This window comes from Ornithorhynchus anatinus, chromosome 12, assembly GCF_004115215.2.
Source record: "Ornithorhynchus anatinus isolate Pmale09 chromosome 12, mOrnAna1.pri.v4, whole genome shotgun sequence".
Classification (NCBI taxonomy): domain Eukaryota; kingdom Metazoa; phylum Chordata; class Mammalia; order Monotremata; family Ornithorhynchidae; genus Ornithorhynchus; species Ornithorhynchus anatinus.
In genome coordinates, this window is record NC_041739.1 from 2,040,878 (window position 1) to 2,055,677 (window position 14,800).

The window sequence follows — 14,800 nt, forward strand, 5'->3', positions numbered from 1 at the left end:
TTCCCTCACCTGTGGAATGGGGATTAAGATTGTGAGCCCCATGTGGGACAGGGATTGGGTCCAAACCGATTAACTTGTATCTACCCCAGTGCTTAGAACTGTGTGTCAAGTACTGTTCTAAGCACTAAGGTAGATACAAGTTAATGGGGTCGGATACAATCCCCGTCCCAGATGCAGCTCACAGGCTGAGGAGGAGGGAGATAAGACTGTTATCTCCATTTTATAGATGAGGGAACTGAGATTCAGAGAAGTGAAGTGAGTTGCCCAAGGTCACACAGCAGACAAGTGGTGGAGCTGGAATTAGATCGAGGTCTTCTTTACTCCCAGACCTGTTGGTCTATCCACCTGAGACTAAGCAAACTCCTCGCTGCTTGGTTTCATAATAATAATAATTATAGTATTTGTTAAGCGCTTAACATATGCCAGGCATTCATTCATTTATTCAATTGTATTTATTGAGAGTTTACCACGTGTAAAGCTCTATACTAAGCGCTTGGGAGAGCACAATGTAACAATAAACAGACACATTCCCTGCCCACAAAGAGCTTACAGTCTACTGTTCTAAGCCCTGGGCTAGATACAAGCTAATCAGGTCGGACAGGGTCCCCGTCCCACCTGGGGTTCCCAGTCTTAATCCCCATTTTACAGATGAGGTCACTGAGGCACAGAGAAGCGAAGTGACTTTCCCAAGGTCGCACAGCAGGCATGCGGCTGAGTGGGCATTAGAACCCAGGTCCTTCTGACTCCCAGGCCTGTACTTGTTCCACTAGGCCACGATGCTTCTCTAGTGGATAGAGCACGGGCCTGGGGGTCAGAAGGTCATGGGCTCTAAATCCCGGCTCCGCCACTTGTCTGCTGCGTGTCCTTGGGCAAGTCACTTCACTGAGGCCTCAGTTCCCTCATCTGTAAAATGGAGATTGAGACTGTGAGCCCCGTATGGCTCAGGGACTGTGTCCCACCCAGTTTACTTGTATCCACCCTACCGCTTAGTACGGCGCCTGGCACACAGTAAGCGCTTAACGAATCCTATAATTATTAAGTATCGACAGCCAATGTAGGGTTTCCGCCCCTCCCTCCTGCCACCCCGCCTTGACTGTGGGAGAGTGGCTCCAGTTCCGTTCTCCTCGCCGGACACCCCGGCTCCCCCATCTCTCCCCCCAGCTCCCCTCCCCCTCGGTCCCGCTAGCGCACACAAGAGCCCTCAGGGGCGCGTACACAGAGAGACACGCAGACGCATTGGTTGGCTTTTATTGAAATGCCGAGATGCAAGCTATAGTCATCGAGTTATGGAAAATTCAGATCACATAGAAAGTTAAGAAGGCAAATGAAAAGAACAATACAAATCAGACAAAATTTACATCTCAAAATATCGTGAAAGGCTCTGGACCGGTTGGGCCCAAAACGCTCTGATGTAGCAATTTCCTTTTCTTTTTATTAGACAGTTTTTTTTTTCTTTTTATAAAAGGTCTTTTGTTGACAGAGATCCCCCCCTCGAGGTCTTGTAAAAGCCCATCCAGACCGTCAGTCTTTTAAAAGTCAGAAACCGATCCCAGTCACGAGACGGCTAATTGGCCGGATTTGACTCTGTCTAAAGTGAGCACCGAGAGAAACTCTACTTGGTTAATGAAGTAAAGGACGCGTAGACGTCGGAGACGATGAGAGGAGGAGGGTTTCGCTCCGTTCATCCGATACGGTCATTTCAGAGTCCACGGAGCCCGGTCTCCTAGGCCCCAAAGCGTGGCCAGCCTCGCCCCAAACTGACCCGGGAAGGTTGCCTTGCATCTGGGGGTTCACCCGGCTGGGGCTGGGGGCGGGTGGGCCTTCACACTTGAGGTGGGAGTCCCCGTTCAATTCTTTTGCCGCTAATCTGTGCTTCCGGGCTAGGAAAAATTGGGGATTTGGGTACCCTCGGCCCAGCATCCACCTCTAAGCAGATGCGGCAGCTTCCCCCGGATGACCCCCGCCCCCACCTTGGGGAGGGGGTCGTTCGCCTCTCCCCCGGCCCCAGGCCAACCCCTGCACGGTTCTCCGAGTAGGTGATACATACAAAGCAGTTAGAAAATGATTTTCAACACGTCACTTGCACCTTTCACCCTTACCAACGGGTTCACTTGCTACATTGCGTTTCATCACCATTATACAGAGAGGAAAACAGTGTGTACTCTAGCTCGATGAACGGAAAAGACGACGTTTTCTAAAAATATTTTTGCGGCTGAACTCGAGCGCTCGTGGAAGAGGCTGGGGGCGTCGTCGGCGACGGCCCGGGTGGGGGGGTCCGGGGGGGTCCGGCCCTCCCTTAAGCGCTTTGGTTTTCTGTACCCCCGTCCCGGGCAGGGGGTCCGGCCTGGGCCCGGCACCCCCTTCCTCCGGTGCCCAGGGCCCGGTCCCCCCCTGGCCTGCGGGGGGCCGGGCCCGCTGGGTGCCCCGTCCGTCCCGTCGCCCGTTTGTTCCGCTGGCCTTCCCCCGGCCGTGGGGCGATAGAAAGATGCACGTTTTTTTTCAACCTAATACAAAAATATTAACACTTCTGAACATTATAGGCATGAATCAGTTATATCTCTACAATATAATCCTTTATACTGTACAGCTATAACACATAACAAAAGGTGCAGTCCTTTTTGTAAAAAAAAAAAAAATCACACCGGTCACACGTTTTTATCGCTTTATTTTTTTAAGTATAAACTTTTTTAAACACTTTACATAAATTAACTCCTCTGAGACTAATAGTCAATGTACAGTAAATCGTAATTCATATAAAAATCCATAAACAACTTGTCTCACGTAATTTACAAAAAGAACCGGGGTCTCCTTTTGCTTATCGCTGAGCGGGGGCTGGGGGTGGGGAGGGGGGAAGTGGGGAGGGAAGGGGCTCCCCGAGGGCAGGCGGGGTGGAAGCCCACCCCGCCCCAGGCCCCGGGCTCGGCCCCTCGGTGGGCTGAAGTTCTTTGTGCTCGTGTCCCTGTAAGAAAGCAGCTGGGCTGTCTCCAAACAGTAAAGTTGCCCCACGTTTTAAAATGGACAGAGAGAGAAAGAGACGGAGAGAGAGACAGAGACAGAAAGAGACAGAGAGGGTGGGGGGACAGAGAGAGAGACAGAGAGAGCGAGAGAGAGCGATATATATATATATATACCACATCCTATGCAGAAGGGGGACGAGGGAAGGTCGAGGGAAGAGAGACAGACTACTTCTTGTCAAGGTTTGGAATTCGGTAATATTTGGAAACACTGTACAAATCGGTTTACCTTAGTTAAATTCAGTGCCCGGAAGGAACGGACCGGCCTATTGCAAAATAATGACGGTACTCGTTGAGCGCTGACTCGGTGCCGAGCACTGTTCCAAGCGCTGGGGTAGGTACAAGTTAATGGGGGTGGACGCGGTCCCTGTCCCACGTGGGGCTCACACTCTTCGTCCCCATTTTACAGATGAGGGAACTGAGGCCCAGAGAAGTGACGTGACCTGCCCAAGGTCACACAGCAGACGAGGGGGCGGAGCCGGGACGAGAACCCAGGTCCCTCTGACTCCCAGGCCCGGGCCGTAGCCGCCGGGCCGCGCCGCTTCTAGACTCTTCGGGCCTCGTCCTCCTCCTCTCCTCGCCCTCCTGCCGATCCGACCGAGTGCAGCGATATGCATATTGTAAACATATTCTTTAAAGCAGATCACCTTTAAGGTCATTCAGAAAACCCGAAAAACAACAACGGGGAGCCAGTGGGGGGGCCCGGGGACGGGGAGGTCGGGGGCGGGCGGGGAGGGGGCGGGGGCTCCCGTCCCGGCAGCGGGGGGGTCGGTCTTCCCGGGGGTCCCCGGCGACCGTCGGGGCCGAGGGCGGTCGGCCGCCTGTTACCTCTTGCCGATCTCGCTTTGTCGGAGGAACTGGATGTTGTTGGCGCTGTCGGCCAGCTCGGGGTACTGCTCCACCGACAGTACGTAGTACCCGTCGTAGCCCTGCACCTTGCCGGCGCTCAGCAGCTGGCGCTTCTCCCCCTCGGTCCAGAGGCGAGCCCCCTCCTCTCCGTCGCGCACCCGCTGCTGCTCGCGGGCCCAGGCGTGGGCCAGGGCCCGCTGGCGGGCCTGCTCCAGGATGCGGGCCTTCTCCTCGTCCAGGGTCATCCCGTAGCGGACGTGCAGGGCCAGGGCCCCGTACTGCATCTCCACGTCGGCGAAGCGCCGCGTGCGCCCGTTGACCACCGTGGTCGACTGGGACACGGTCACGTTGATGCCGTTCTCCAGCGCCTTGCGCCCGCTGGTCAGGCGCAGGGTGCCCAGGTCGGTCTCGGGCGAGGCCGTCTTGATGAAGTAGTGCGTGTCCTTGCCCTCGATGGCGAAGTGCAGGTTCTCCAGGTAGTAGGCGTTGTTGAGCACCGCGGCCACCTTGATGCAGTCCTCGTTGGCGATGTTGAGCACGTTGGTCAGCACGCGGCCGCGGCTCACGGCCAGCATGACCCCTTTGCCGATCAGGGACTTGACCGTGGCGAACCACAGCCACGACTTCTCCCCGCCCAGGCGCCGCCGGCTGGGCTGCACCTCCGCCATCTTGCCCAGGGACAGGAAGGCCGTGGCCTGACGCACCACCTGCTGCTGGACCCCGAAGATGGGCTGCGGGGGGAGCGGGCGGGAGCCGGAGGACGGGCGGTGAGCGGGCGGGCGGGGAAGGGGGAGGTCCCCGGGCCCGCCCGCCCTTCCGCAGCCGAGGTCACCCCTCCAACCTCACCTCGCTATTCTCCCACTACGACCCGGCCCGCCCACTCGGCTCCGCTGGCGCTAACCTCCTCACTGGGCCTCCGTCCCGCCCGTCGCGCCGCCGACCCCCGGCCCGCCTCCTGCCACCGGCCCGGGCCGCCCTCCCTCCTCGGGTCCCCCAGACGATGACTCTCCCCCTCTTCAAAGCCTCATCGAAGGCACGTCTCCGCCAGGAGGCCTTCCCTGACTAAGCCCCCCCCCCCCGTTTCCTCTTCCCCCACTCCCTTCTGCGTCACCCTGCCTTGCTCCCTTTATTCGTCGAGCGCTTGTGTCCGTATCTGTCATTTCATCATTTCTATTAACGTCCGTCTCCCCTCCTCTACACCGTAAGCTCGCTGTGGGCGGGGGAATGGGTCTATTGTTGTATTGTACCCTCCCAAGCGCTTAGTACAGTGCTCTGCACACGGTAAGCGCTCAATAAAAGCGATTGAATGAAGGAATGAATGAATGAATGAATGAATGGGGAGGGCACACCAGGCCCGTGAGGGAAAGCGCCTTGGCCGGGCACGGGGGTAGGGGCGCCGTACGAATTCATCGATCGATGGCTTTTATTGAGCGCTCACTGCATGCGCAGCACTGTACTAAGCGCTTGGGAGAGGACAAGCACAGGAGTTTCCACGTACCCCTGGAGACCTCTGGACCCTTGATATTCATCCCCGCGCCAACCCCACTTTAAATTGTATATTATAAATTATTTATATTAACGTTTGTTTCCCCTTCTAGGCTTTAAGGTGGTTATGGGCAGGGAATGTGTCCGCTAATTCTGTTGTACGGTACTCTCCCCTAACGTTTAGTACAATGCTCTGCACGTTAGAGAAGCAGCACGGCATAGAGGATAGAGCACGGGTCTGGAAATCAAAAGGTCATGGGTTCTAATTCTGGCCCCGCCGCCTGTCCGCTGTGTGACCTCGGGCAAGTCACTTCACTTTTATGCGTCTCGTTTCCTCAACTGTAAAATGGGCAGTCGATTCTCTCTCCCTCCCTGTTAGATTGGGAGTCCCATGTGGGACAGGAACTGCGTCTGACCAGATTATTATGTATCAACCGAAGCGTTTAGTACGGTGCTCGGCACACAGTAAGGATTTAACAATAATAATAATAATAATGATGTTGGTATTTGTTAAGCGCTTACTATGTGCAGAGCACTGTTCTAAGCGCTGGGGTGGACACAGGGGAATCAGGTTGTCCCACGTGGGGCTCAAAGTCTTCATCCCCATTTTACAGATGAGGTAACTGAGGCCCGGAGAAGTGAAGTGACTCGCCCGCAGTCACACAGCTGACAAGTGGCAGAGCGGGGATTCGAACCCATGACCGCCGTCTCCAAAGCCCGGGCTCTTTTCACTGAGCCACGCTGCTTCTCATTTCTCGATTCATACAAGCAATCGATGGTATTTGATGAGCGCTTACTATGTGCGGGATACTGTACTAAGCGCTTCGGAGAGCACCATACAACAGAATCAGCGGACACGTTCCCCTTCCGTAACGAGCTTAACATGCCACAGCTTATTATTGGGCCCAATTTATCCTGAGTTCCGATGCTTAACCTCCCCTGTAAAACGGGGTGGGGGTGATGCTCCTCACCTGTAAAACGGGGGTGCTGCTAGCGTGCTAAAATAGGCCCCCACAATCCTGCCCCCAACACCTCTGGCCAGGAGGAGGCTCGGGGCCAGTCTCTTCAGACTCAGAGACGTGGGGAAAGGAGGAGAAATGTGGGAAGCCTGGTTCTCTGGGGGCGGGAGAGGAGCGGGGGCTTCCCGCCAACGCTCCCCCCATCCCCACCCCCTCCCCCACCTGCCGCTACTCACCGGCACGTCGTCCCACTGCTGACTCTTCACCAGCTCGTAGGAAGGCTCCGTCAGGTCGAACTTGGGCACGGGGTAGCCGGGGATGGCATTGTGCAGGTGGAAGCCAAATGTCACCAGCCAGCTGTTGACATCTGGGGAAGGAAGGAGGAGCGAGCGATGGAAGCCCTGAGTCTGCCCCGTCCCCTTCTCCTCCTCCCACCGAGGGGACGCCTTCCTTACCGACCTCCCCGCCCACCCTCCGAGCCCTGGGAGGCAGCATGGCCTGGCGGAGAGAGCACGAGTCTGGGCTCCGGGCCTGCTGTGCGGCCTTGGGCGGGACATTGAACCCGGCTGGACGTTAGTTTCCTTCTCCGTTCACCGGCGATGACGACCCCTGCCTCTCTCAGGGCCCGAGGCGCCCACGGTTCAGGGGCGTGAGAGTAGCTGATCGTGCCCTGGCTGAGGGCATCTGGGGTCGGTCGGTTCCCTGCGGAGCCCCCGGGGCCGGGAGGGCTGAGGGACACTGGGGACTGGAGGGGAACAATAATAATAATAAACCGTGGCATTCGTTAAGCGCTTAATAATAATAATAATGATGATAATAATGTCGGTATTTGTTAAGCGCTTATTATGTGCCAAGCACCGTTCTAAGCGCTGGGGTAGATACAGGGTAATCAGGGTGTCCCACGTGAGGCTCACAGTCTTAACCCCCCATTTTACAGATGAGGGAACTGAGGCACCGAGAAGTGAAATGACTTGCCCGAAGTCACACAGCTGACGGGTAGAGGAGCCGGGATTAGAACCCGTGACCTCTGACTCCCAAGCCCGGGCTCTTTCCACTGAGCCATGCTGCCTCTCTAGAGCCATGCTGCCTCTGCGCATTTACTATGTGCCGAGCACTGAACTAAGCGCTCGGGTAGATACGGGATAATCGGGTCCCTCCTGGGGCTCCCGGACCAAATAGGAGGGAAGACGGGTTCTGAATCCCATTTTGCCGACGAGGGAACCGAGGCCCAGGGAAGTGAGTGGCCCGAGGTCGCCCAGCAGGTAAGCGGCAGGTAAGCGGTGGAGCCGGGATCAGAACCCAGGCTCCCCCGACTGCCGGGCCCGGGCTCTTCCCGCTACTGGGCCGCGCCGCAACGGTCCGCTTCCGGGGAAGCCAAGGACGGGGGTGAGGTGGCGGGGACCGGGAGGTCGCCGCGGACGGGGAACGGGTCCGCCGGCTCCGCCGAACCGCACTCTCCCAAGCGGCCGGTCCAGCGCCCCGCACAGAGCCCGCGCCCGCCCGCCCGCCGGAACCGCCGGGTCGGCGGCCGCGGCCTCACCGGTGATGTAGTCTTTGACGTCGTGGATCTTGCTGGCGGGGTTGTTGTTCCGGAACATGTAGAGGTTGAAGGGGGCAGGGTCGCGCCCGATCCTCTTCCAGAGCTCCACGTCGGGGGCGGTCCAGCGGCCGGCCAGGATGTCGTAGTCCCTCTGGCCGAAGTGGACCAGCTTGGTGAGCGGGTCGTAGAGGCCGCCGTGGAAGCCGACGACCAGCTGGAAGTCCGGGTTGGAGTCGAAGTAGACCTCGCCGTAGGCCGTGTACTGGACCTGCTTGAGCAGGAGCCCGTTGCTGCTGAACACGGCCAGCGGGGTGCCGGTGTTGTCGCAGGCGATGTAGAACTCGTCGCCGCTGCTGATCTCCATGGCGAACAGGTGGCCCTGCAGGTCGTAGTAGAGGGAGGTGATCTCGGAGCTGGAGTGGTTGTACACGTGGGTGACCCGCGTCGGGTAGGTCAGGTCGGCGTAGAAGAACTGCAGGTGCTGGCCCAGGCTGGTCCGGCTGGACACGCGGCGGCCGAAGCCGTCGTAGCGGTAGACCACGGTCCAGCCGCTGCCCTTGCTGTAGACGCGGGCCAGCAGGCCCTTGGAGCCGTACTCGAAGATCTCGGCCCCCCGCTGGCGCAGGAAGCCGTCCTCGTCCAGCCGGTACTGGACGTCGCCCAGCCGGGTGATGCGGTCCCGCAGGTCGTAGCGCAGCGGGGTCAGGCGGGCGCTGTTGCCGGGGTTGAGCAGGTGGAGGTTGCCGTTGAGGTCGTAGTTGTAGCGCCAGGCGATCTTCTCGTTGAGGTAGACCGTCTGCAGCTGGCCGTCCACGTCGTACTCGTAGGCGTACTTGGTGGTGTTGGCGAAGGGCCCGATCTTGATCTCCCGCCGGGTCACCCGGCCCATGCCGTCGTACTGCACCGTGATCCAGTACATGAGCGAGCGGAAGATCTCGTACTGGATCTCCTTGATGCGGCCGTGGGCGTCGAAGTGCTTGGTGTAGGTCATGACGGCCGTGGAGATGATCTGGTTGATGTCGTAGTAGATGACGCCGAACTTGCCGAACTGCTCCACCTTGCCCGAGATGTCGTCGAACTGGTACAGGTCGATGGGCAGCGGCGTCTCGTTGATGACCCCCTGCATGCTGGTCACGCGGAAGCTGTTGTCGTAGCTGTAGTCGAAGCGGGCGTTGACCAGCCCGTCCTCGCTGAAGCGGTAGATCTGCCGGTCGACCAGCGGGCCCACCTGCCGGTAGCGCAGCGTGCAGATGAAGCCCTCGCTCTGCAGGTTCACCGTCTTCAGCACGCCCGCCGCCTCGTCGTAGGTGAAGCTGACCCGCGTGCTGTCGTACAGGACCTCGGCCAGCCGCGTCTGGCGCCGGTAGCGGTACAGGACGCGGCGGCTGGTGCCCAGGAAGGCCGTCTGCAGCGGCAGGCCCTCCTCCGTGAAGTCCGTGACCACCGAGGCGTTGCTCTCCGGCGGCGTGTAGATGTTACGGTAGTAGCCCACCGAGCGGATGGTCTGCATGGTGTGGCGGGCCACGCTGGGCATCGTCACCGCCGCCAGGCGGTCCAGGGCGTCGTATTCGAAGATGTACTGGCGCTGGCTGTGCAGCAGCAGCACCATGGACTGCGGCGGGCCGGGGGCACCGAGGGAGCGGGGGGTCGGCGGGGAGAGGGGGCGGGGGAGGAGAAGAAAGAGAGAGCGTGTGAGGACGCAAGTTGGAGACTGGCGTCTGGGCCCCTCCCCGACCCCCCACCCCGGGCCGAGAGCCAAGACCAGGGCCTCCCCACCGACCCCCCCGGCCACCCCTTCCCCACTTCCCCTTCTTTTCCCCCGGGGGCGAAAGGGAACGGCTCCAGGGGTGGGCTCGGGGCGGGGAAAGCGCTGCATCAGTCGGTCATCGAAACGTCGAATCCTGTCCTCCCCTCCTGTGGTGGCCCTGGGCCTGCTGGTCCTCCCCCCCGACCCTCCCGGGGCACCCTGGTGGTCAGAAATCGCTGCCCCCCTAGGGACACTCCCAAGGGGCCCAGGGTTTGTAATTCTGGCGAGAAAGCGGGAGATGGGGAAACCGCACAGTCAGAAAGGGCTGGCGGCCCATCAGATCTCCGGTCTGGTCACGGGTTCTAATCCCATCACTGCCACTTGTCTGCCGTGCGACCTCGGCAAGTCACTTCACTTCTCCGGGCCTCAGTTCCCTCATCTGTAAAGGGAGACTGTGAGCCCACGTGGGACAGGGACTGCGTCCAATTTGCCGGTACCCACCCCAGCGCTTAGTACAGTGCCTGGCACGTAGTAAGAGTTTAACGAATACCATATCATTAATAATAATCTCTGGAAAGGCACCACAACTCACCGGAGCCCGGGCGCCCAAGCCGCGGGCCTCACCGCAGTCGGGAATCTAAGTGGCCGCCGGCGGGCACGGGCGGGCACAGGTAGGCGTGGCTGGAAAAGCCAGATGTGACTGACAGTCCCTCGCGGGCTGGGAAGGGCTGCCCTTCCATTGGCCTCCTGGCACCGTTTCAGCTTTTTCCTCTCGGTGGCCCAAAGCCCCCATTCTAACACCGCCTCCCGCTTCCTAAATGACGCCCACCAGCCTGGTCTGTCTGCCGCTGCTGTCTCCCAGCTGTCCACGGCTAGGATTTATAATGGGGCTACAAGCCCACCGGGTTCCCTTTGACGTCTCTGAAAAATTCTCCTCACCGCGCGAGCGTGTCCTCTGCCCGCCCCACAGGCGTCCGTGGAGAAACTCCCAAATGGCGGCTGTCAAAGGGGGTGGGGGGATGGGGAGAGGAAGGGTCCTAGAGCCAGGATGGGGGTATCCCTCAGCTAGCTGAGGGGGACAGCCCAGGTATGGACTCTGAGGGTGGCCCAAGGAGAGGCTGTTCCTGGCGGGCAGGAAGGAGGAAGCCGGTACCGCTGGTCCTTCTTACTCAAACCTCCCACCTGGACGTACGGGCCGCCGTGCCATCCAAGTACCGTGCCTCCATCTCACCCGTCTCGCTGCCGGCCCGTGGCCCAAGTCCTACCTCTGGCCAGGAACACCCTCCCTCCTCAGATCTGCCAGACGATCACTCTTCTCCTTTCAAAGCCCTACTGAAGGAGTCCTTCCCAGACTAGCCCCCTTTTCCTCAGCTCCCCCTCCTTTCCGTGGCACCCTGACTTGCTCCCTTTGCTCTTCCCTCCATCCCTCCCGCCCTACAGCACTTAGGTATACATATATAATACTATTTATATCGATGCCTGTTTACTTGTTCTGATGTCTGTCTCCCCAGCTCTAGACTGTAGGAGTGTTGTGGGTGGGGATTGTCTCTATTGCCGTCCTGTACTTTCTAAGCATTTAGTCCAGTGCTCTGCACACAGTAAGCTCTCAATAAATACGAATGAGTGAATGAATGAGTGAATGACTCCAAATGACTCTCCCTGTCCCAGTCCTCCTCTGCCGGAGACCCTTGGAGCGGAGAGAGTCTGGGACCCCGCCGGCGGGGGGAACGTCAGCTCACGCTGGCTGGCCCAGAGGAAGCTCCTTCAGGGATACAGAAATGCCTCCGCCCCAGATGGGCCCAGAGAGGAATACTTCTGGGGACCAGGGTGCGTGTGAGACGTGGCCAAGGCAGGCAGGGCTTCTGGGATTTTGCTCCCAGCACCCGCTATCCTATAAAAGGTCTCTGGCCCGAGGCCTCAACCAAGGCACGGACCCAACCCCACTGGCCTGGTTGGCACGAATTCAAGACGGAGGCAGGATTCCCAGGCGTTCAGCTGGTCAGGACCGTGGGCCCGGCCTTCCCCCGGCCTCCCGGCCCCTGCTGAGCGTCGGGGGCAGGACTCACCTTCTCCAAGTACGTGTAACTCCACGTCTTTCCGTCCGCAAAGCCGCGGGACACGATCCGCCCCTGCCCGTCGTAATCCACTTTCTCGCTGGTGGTTCCGCGCTGGACGCTGGCTATCTGGCCCGTGGAGGAGTAGGTCACGTTGACCGCCATGAGCTTGCTGCTGGGCAGCCAGAGGGTGGGGTGCCCCGACGTGTCGTAAGCGATCCTCAGCAGGAACTTCCGGTGGTCGTCGTAGATCTTCTCCGTCTTCGAGGTGCGGTCGAAGTCGACCGAGAGGAGGTTCCTGCCGTTCACCTTCCGGCCGGAAGCGCACAACGGGGAGAGGGATGAGCGCGACCCCGGGGGGACGTCCCGCCTCGTCCTCGGCGACCCGCTGCCGCCTCCGCGACAGACGCCCCTCCCGGGGGATGCCACGGCAGGGGGATGGTGGGTCTAGGTTTGGCATCATTTCGAATTTATGGAACGACGTCTGTCTCCCTCTAGACTGTAAGCTCCTTGAGGGCGGCAAACACCTCCACCACTACTGTTGAAGTGGACTCCCGAGCACCTGGCCCAGTGCTCTGCACACAGTAAGCGCTCAATAAATACCACCGGCCGACGGACGGATCTGCGGCAGAGGCTGGCGGGTGGCAGCGGCCACGAGGAATCCCCGCTCCGCCGGGAGGAGGGAGTCCGGGAGTCGGCAAACCGGGTCCGGGACGGAACCTGATCGCCGGGAGCCGGGAGTCTGTCTACCCTGTCTACATCGCTGTCCTCTCCCGAGTGCTTGGCATGCAATAGGTGCTCAGGAAATGCCGTTGGTTGACCGAGGAGGCGGGCGGCGCCCAGCCGGCCACGCGAGGGACCGCCCCCACACCGCTCCGTCACTTGCGGCTGCGTGACCCTGAGCAAGTCACTTCACATCTCTGTGCCTCCGTTCCCTCATCTGTAAAAGGGGGACTGAGACTGGGAGCCTTGGGATAGGGACTGTGTACAACGTCCAACCCCAGTGCTTAGCACGGTGCCTGGCACAGAGTAAGCAGTCAGCAGATACTACAATTATTATTATTATTATCCTCCCTTCTCATTTCCGGGACCCCTATTCCTGCTTCCAGCCGGGGGAGGGGCGGCAGCTCTCACAGCCCTGGGGTCCCTGAGGGGGTGGGGGCTCCCAGCGGTACTCAGGATGGCTGCGGTTCGGCCGGGGGCACGTTCGGATCACCGCTCCTCTCGGACAAATGACCCAAGGACCCTCCCCCCCGGGCTCCCGGCCCGAAGGCCGCTCACCCTGAGCTTGCGACCGAAGACGTTGACCTTGCCCTGGGCCTGCTCCTTGCGGAAACGCCACTCCACCAGGTTCTGGCCATTGTCTCCCGGCAGCGTCATGTTCCGCCGGGCCACCGTGGGGTTGGCCGTGCCGGCCAGGACGTGCGGCTCCGTCTGGTAGTGGGAGTCCAGGCCGCTGGCGTACAGGATCCGCAGCGACCCGTCGTAGCCGATCTGGTAGCTGTTCCGCAGCTGGTCTGGGGGAGCCGTCCGCGGCGAGCGTCAGCCCCCGACCCCCGGCCCCGGCCCCGCCCCTGGCCCGTCGCGTGACCTCGGCCGAGCCACTCGACCTCCCCGGGCCTCCGTTTCACCGTCTGTGCATCTCTAGCCCACCCTGGCTCTTAGCGCGGTGCTGCGACCGACACCTGGGAAGCGGGTAATCGACGCCATAACGATAACGCCATTTCGTTGGCTCCAAAGTGCCCAGACGCCGGTGCGTCGGCTGCAGAGTGGCACCCGGGGGGCGCCCCTGGCCACCCAGTCCGAGTCCCGGTGGCCAGCCAGCGGACCCTGCCGCCCCAGGCCTCGCCCCACCCTTTGCTATTGCCCCGGTCACCTCAGGACAGTTCCAGGGCACGGTCCAGATGGGCCACTCTCAAGTGCTTTTCTGCACACAGTAAGTGCTCAGTAAATGTAATTGATTGCGGTTGCTCAGCTCTGGGCCAACCAGAGGGTCGCGTCCCTCTCTCCCACCACCCAGGGCTGGCCATTTTCTTCTCCACGTCTCCATGAAGGGAGTGGAGAGCTGGGCCTCTCCCCCCGGCCCTCCCCCATACACCCCGGTCTTTTCACCTTGGACCATCGTGTAGAAGGAGTCAATGGAGGACAGGTTGGAGGTGATGCTGATGTCCTCGTCTCTGCTGGACGACTCGATGTCCACCGTGATGGCCCGGTCCATGTCCCCGTGGAGGTTTGTCACCACGCCCGTGGGGAAGGTGACGTTAGTCAGACGGCCCTCGCTGTCATAGCTGGAAACAGAAAAGAGCCCCCCACCCCGCCACCCCACGACGTTTGGGCGAGAGTCCAGAAGCTGGGCTCCTCTTCCCCCAGAAAACCAGCCGGAAGCTGGCCACATCTTTCTCTGCTGCCCTGAGGAAATGGATCCCCTGAGAAAGCAACATCCAAACGTACACCCCAAATGTTCACTGGTCTAAAAAAATGGCTAGGGACTTTGCCCTTAGCTGCATTTCCTAGGTTTCAGGATTAGGGGCTGAAGATCCCGCTTGGTTTGTTTCTCGTTTCCTTCCTTCCCTTTGGAGGAAGCAAACAAGAAGAATCAGAAGGGCAGGGAAGAAAGAAGAGGAAGAGGATGAGGAGGAAAGGCGGGGAAGAGCACTCTCCCAGGGCTCGGGCCTGTGGTGCCGTCGAGGACTGGCGGCATTCTGCGGTCAAGCGACCTCACATCCCTGAGGGACCCGACGAGAAACAAGTGGGCGGCCTCGAGGCTCCCCGCCTCTCCGCCTCATCACCCCAGGCCAGAAAACCTCCCCCCGAGGAAACCCAGCCCCACACCGATTCGATCGGAAGACGGGCCGTTCAGAGCCCTCGATCCACGGAACCCAGTTGGAGAAGACCTGTTCTGAATCCTTCCGACACCCAGGGTCCCGGGAAAGGGGAGAGGCCGAGTGCCAGAGCACGGCCCAGGCAGGGGCAGCCAAGGAGATCCGGGTTCTAGTCCGGGCTCCGGCCTGCTGGGCGGCCTCGGGCGAGTCGTCGATCCCCCTCTGGGCCTCTGTTTCTTCCTCCGTCCAAGTGGGAGTGAGATCCCAGTCCCCGCCCCACACCATCCTCTGACACTTGACAGGGGGCTGCTGGGGGGAAGGACGCGCCGA

At 60.0% G+C, this 14,800-nt stretch overlaps 1 protein-coding gene across 1 annotated transcript in view; it reads right to left on the reverse strand.

Moving 5' to 3' along the window:
• Nucleotides 1–3,758: 3,758 nt before the first annotated feature.
• TENM3 (teneurin transmembrane protein 3) overlaps nt 3,759–14,800 on the reverse strand; it is a 956,917-nt gene continuing 945,875 nt past the window's right edge. The window contains exons 28-33 of the mRNA XM_039913675.1: nt 13,761–13,936; nt 12,930–13,165; nt 11,661–11,957; nt 7,848–9,459; nt 6,544–6,674; nt 3,759–4,594 (exon numbers count right to left, since the gene is read on the reverse strand). Coding sequence (XP_039769609.1) covers nt 3,839–4,594; nt 6,544–6,674; nt 7,848–9,459; nt 11,661–11,957; nt 12,930–13,165; nt 13,761–13,936 — 3,208 coding nt within the window. The 3' untranslated portion in view covers nt 3,759–3,838. The remainder of the gene's footprint in view (nt 4,595–6,543; nt 6,675–7,847; nt 9,460–11,660; nt 11,958–12,929; nt 13,166–13,760; nt 13,937–14,800) is intronic.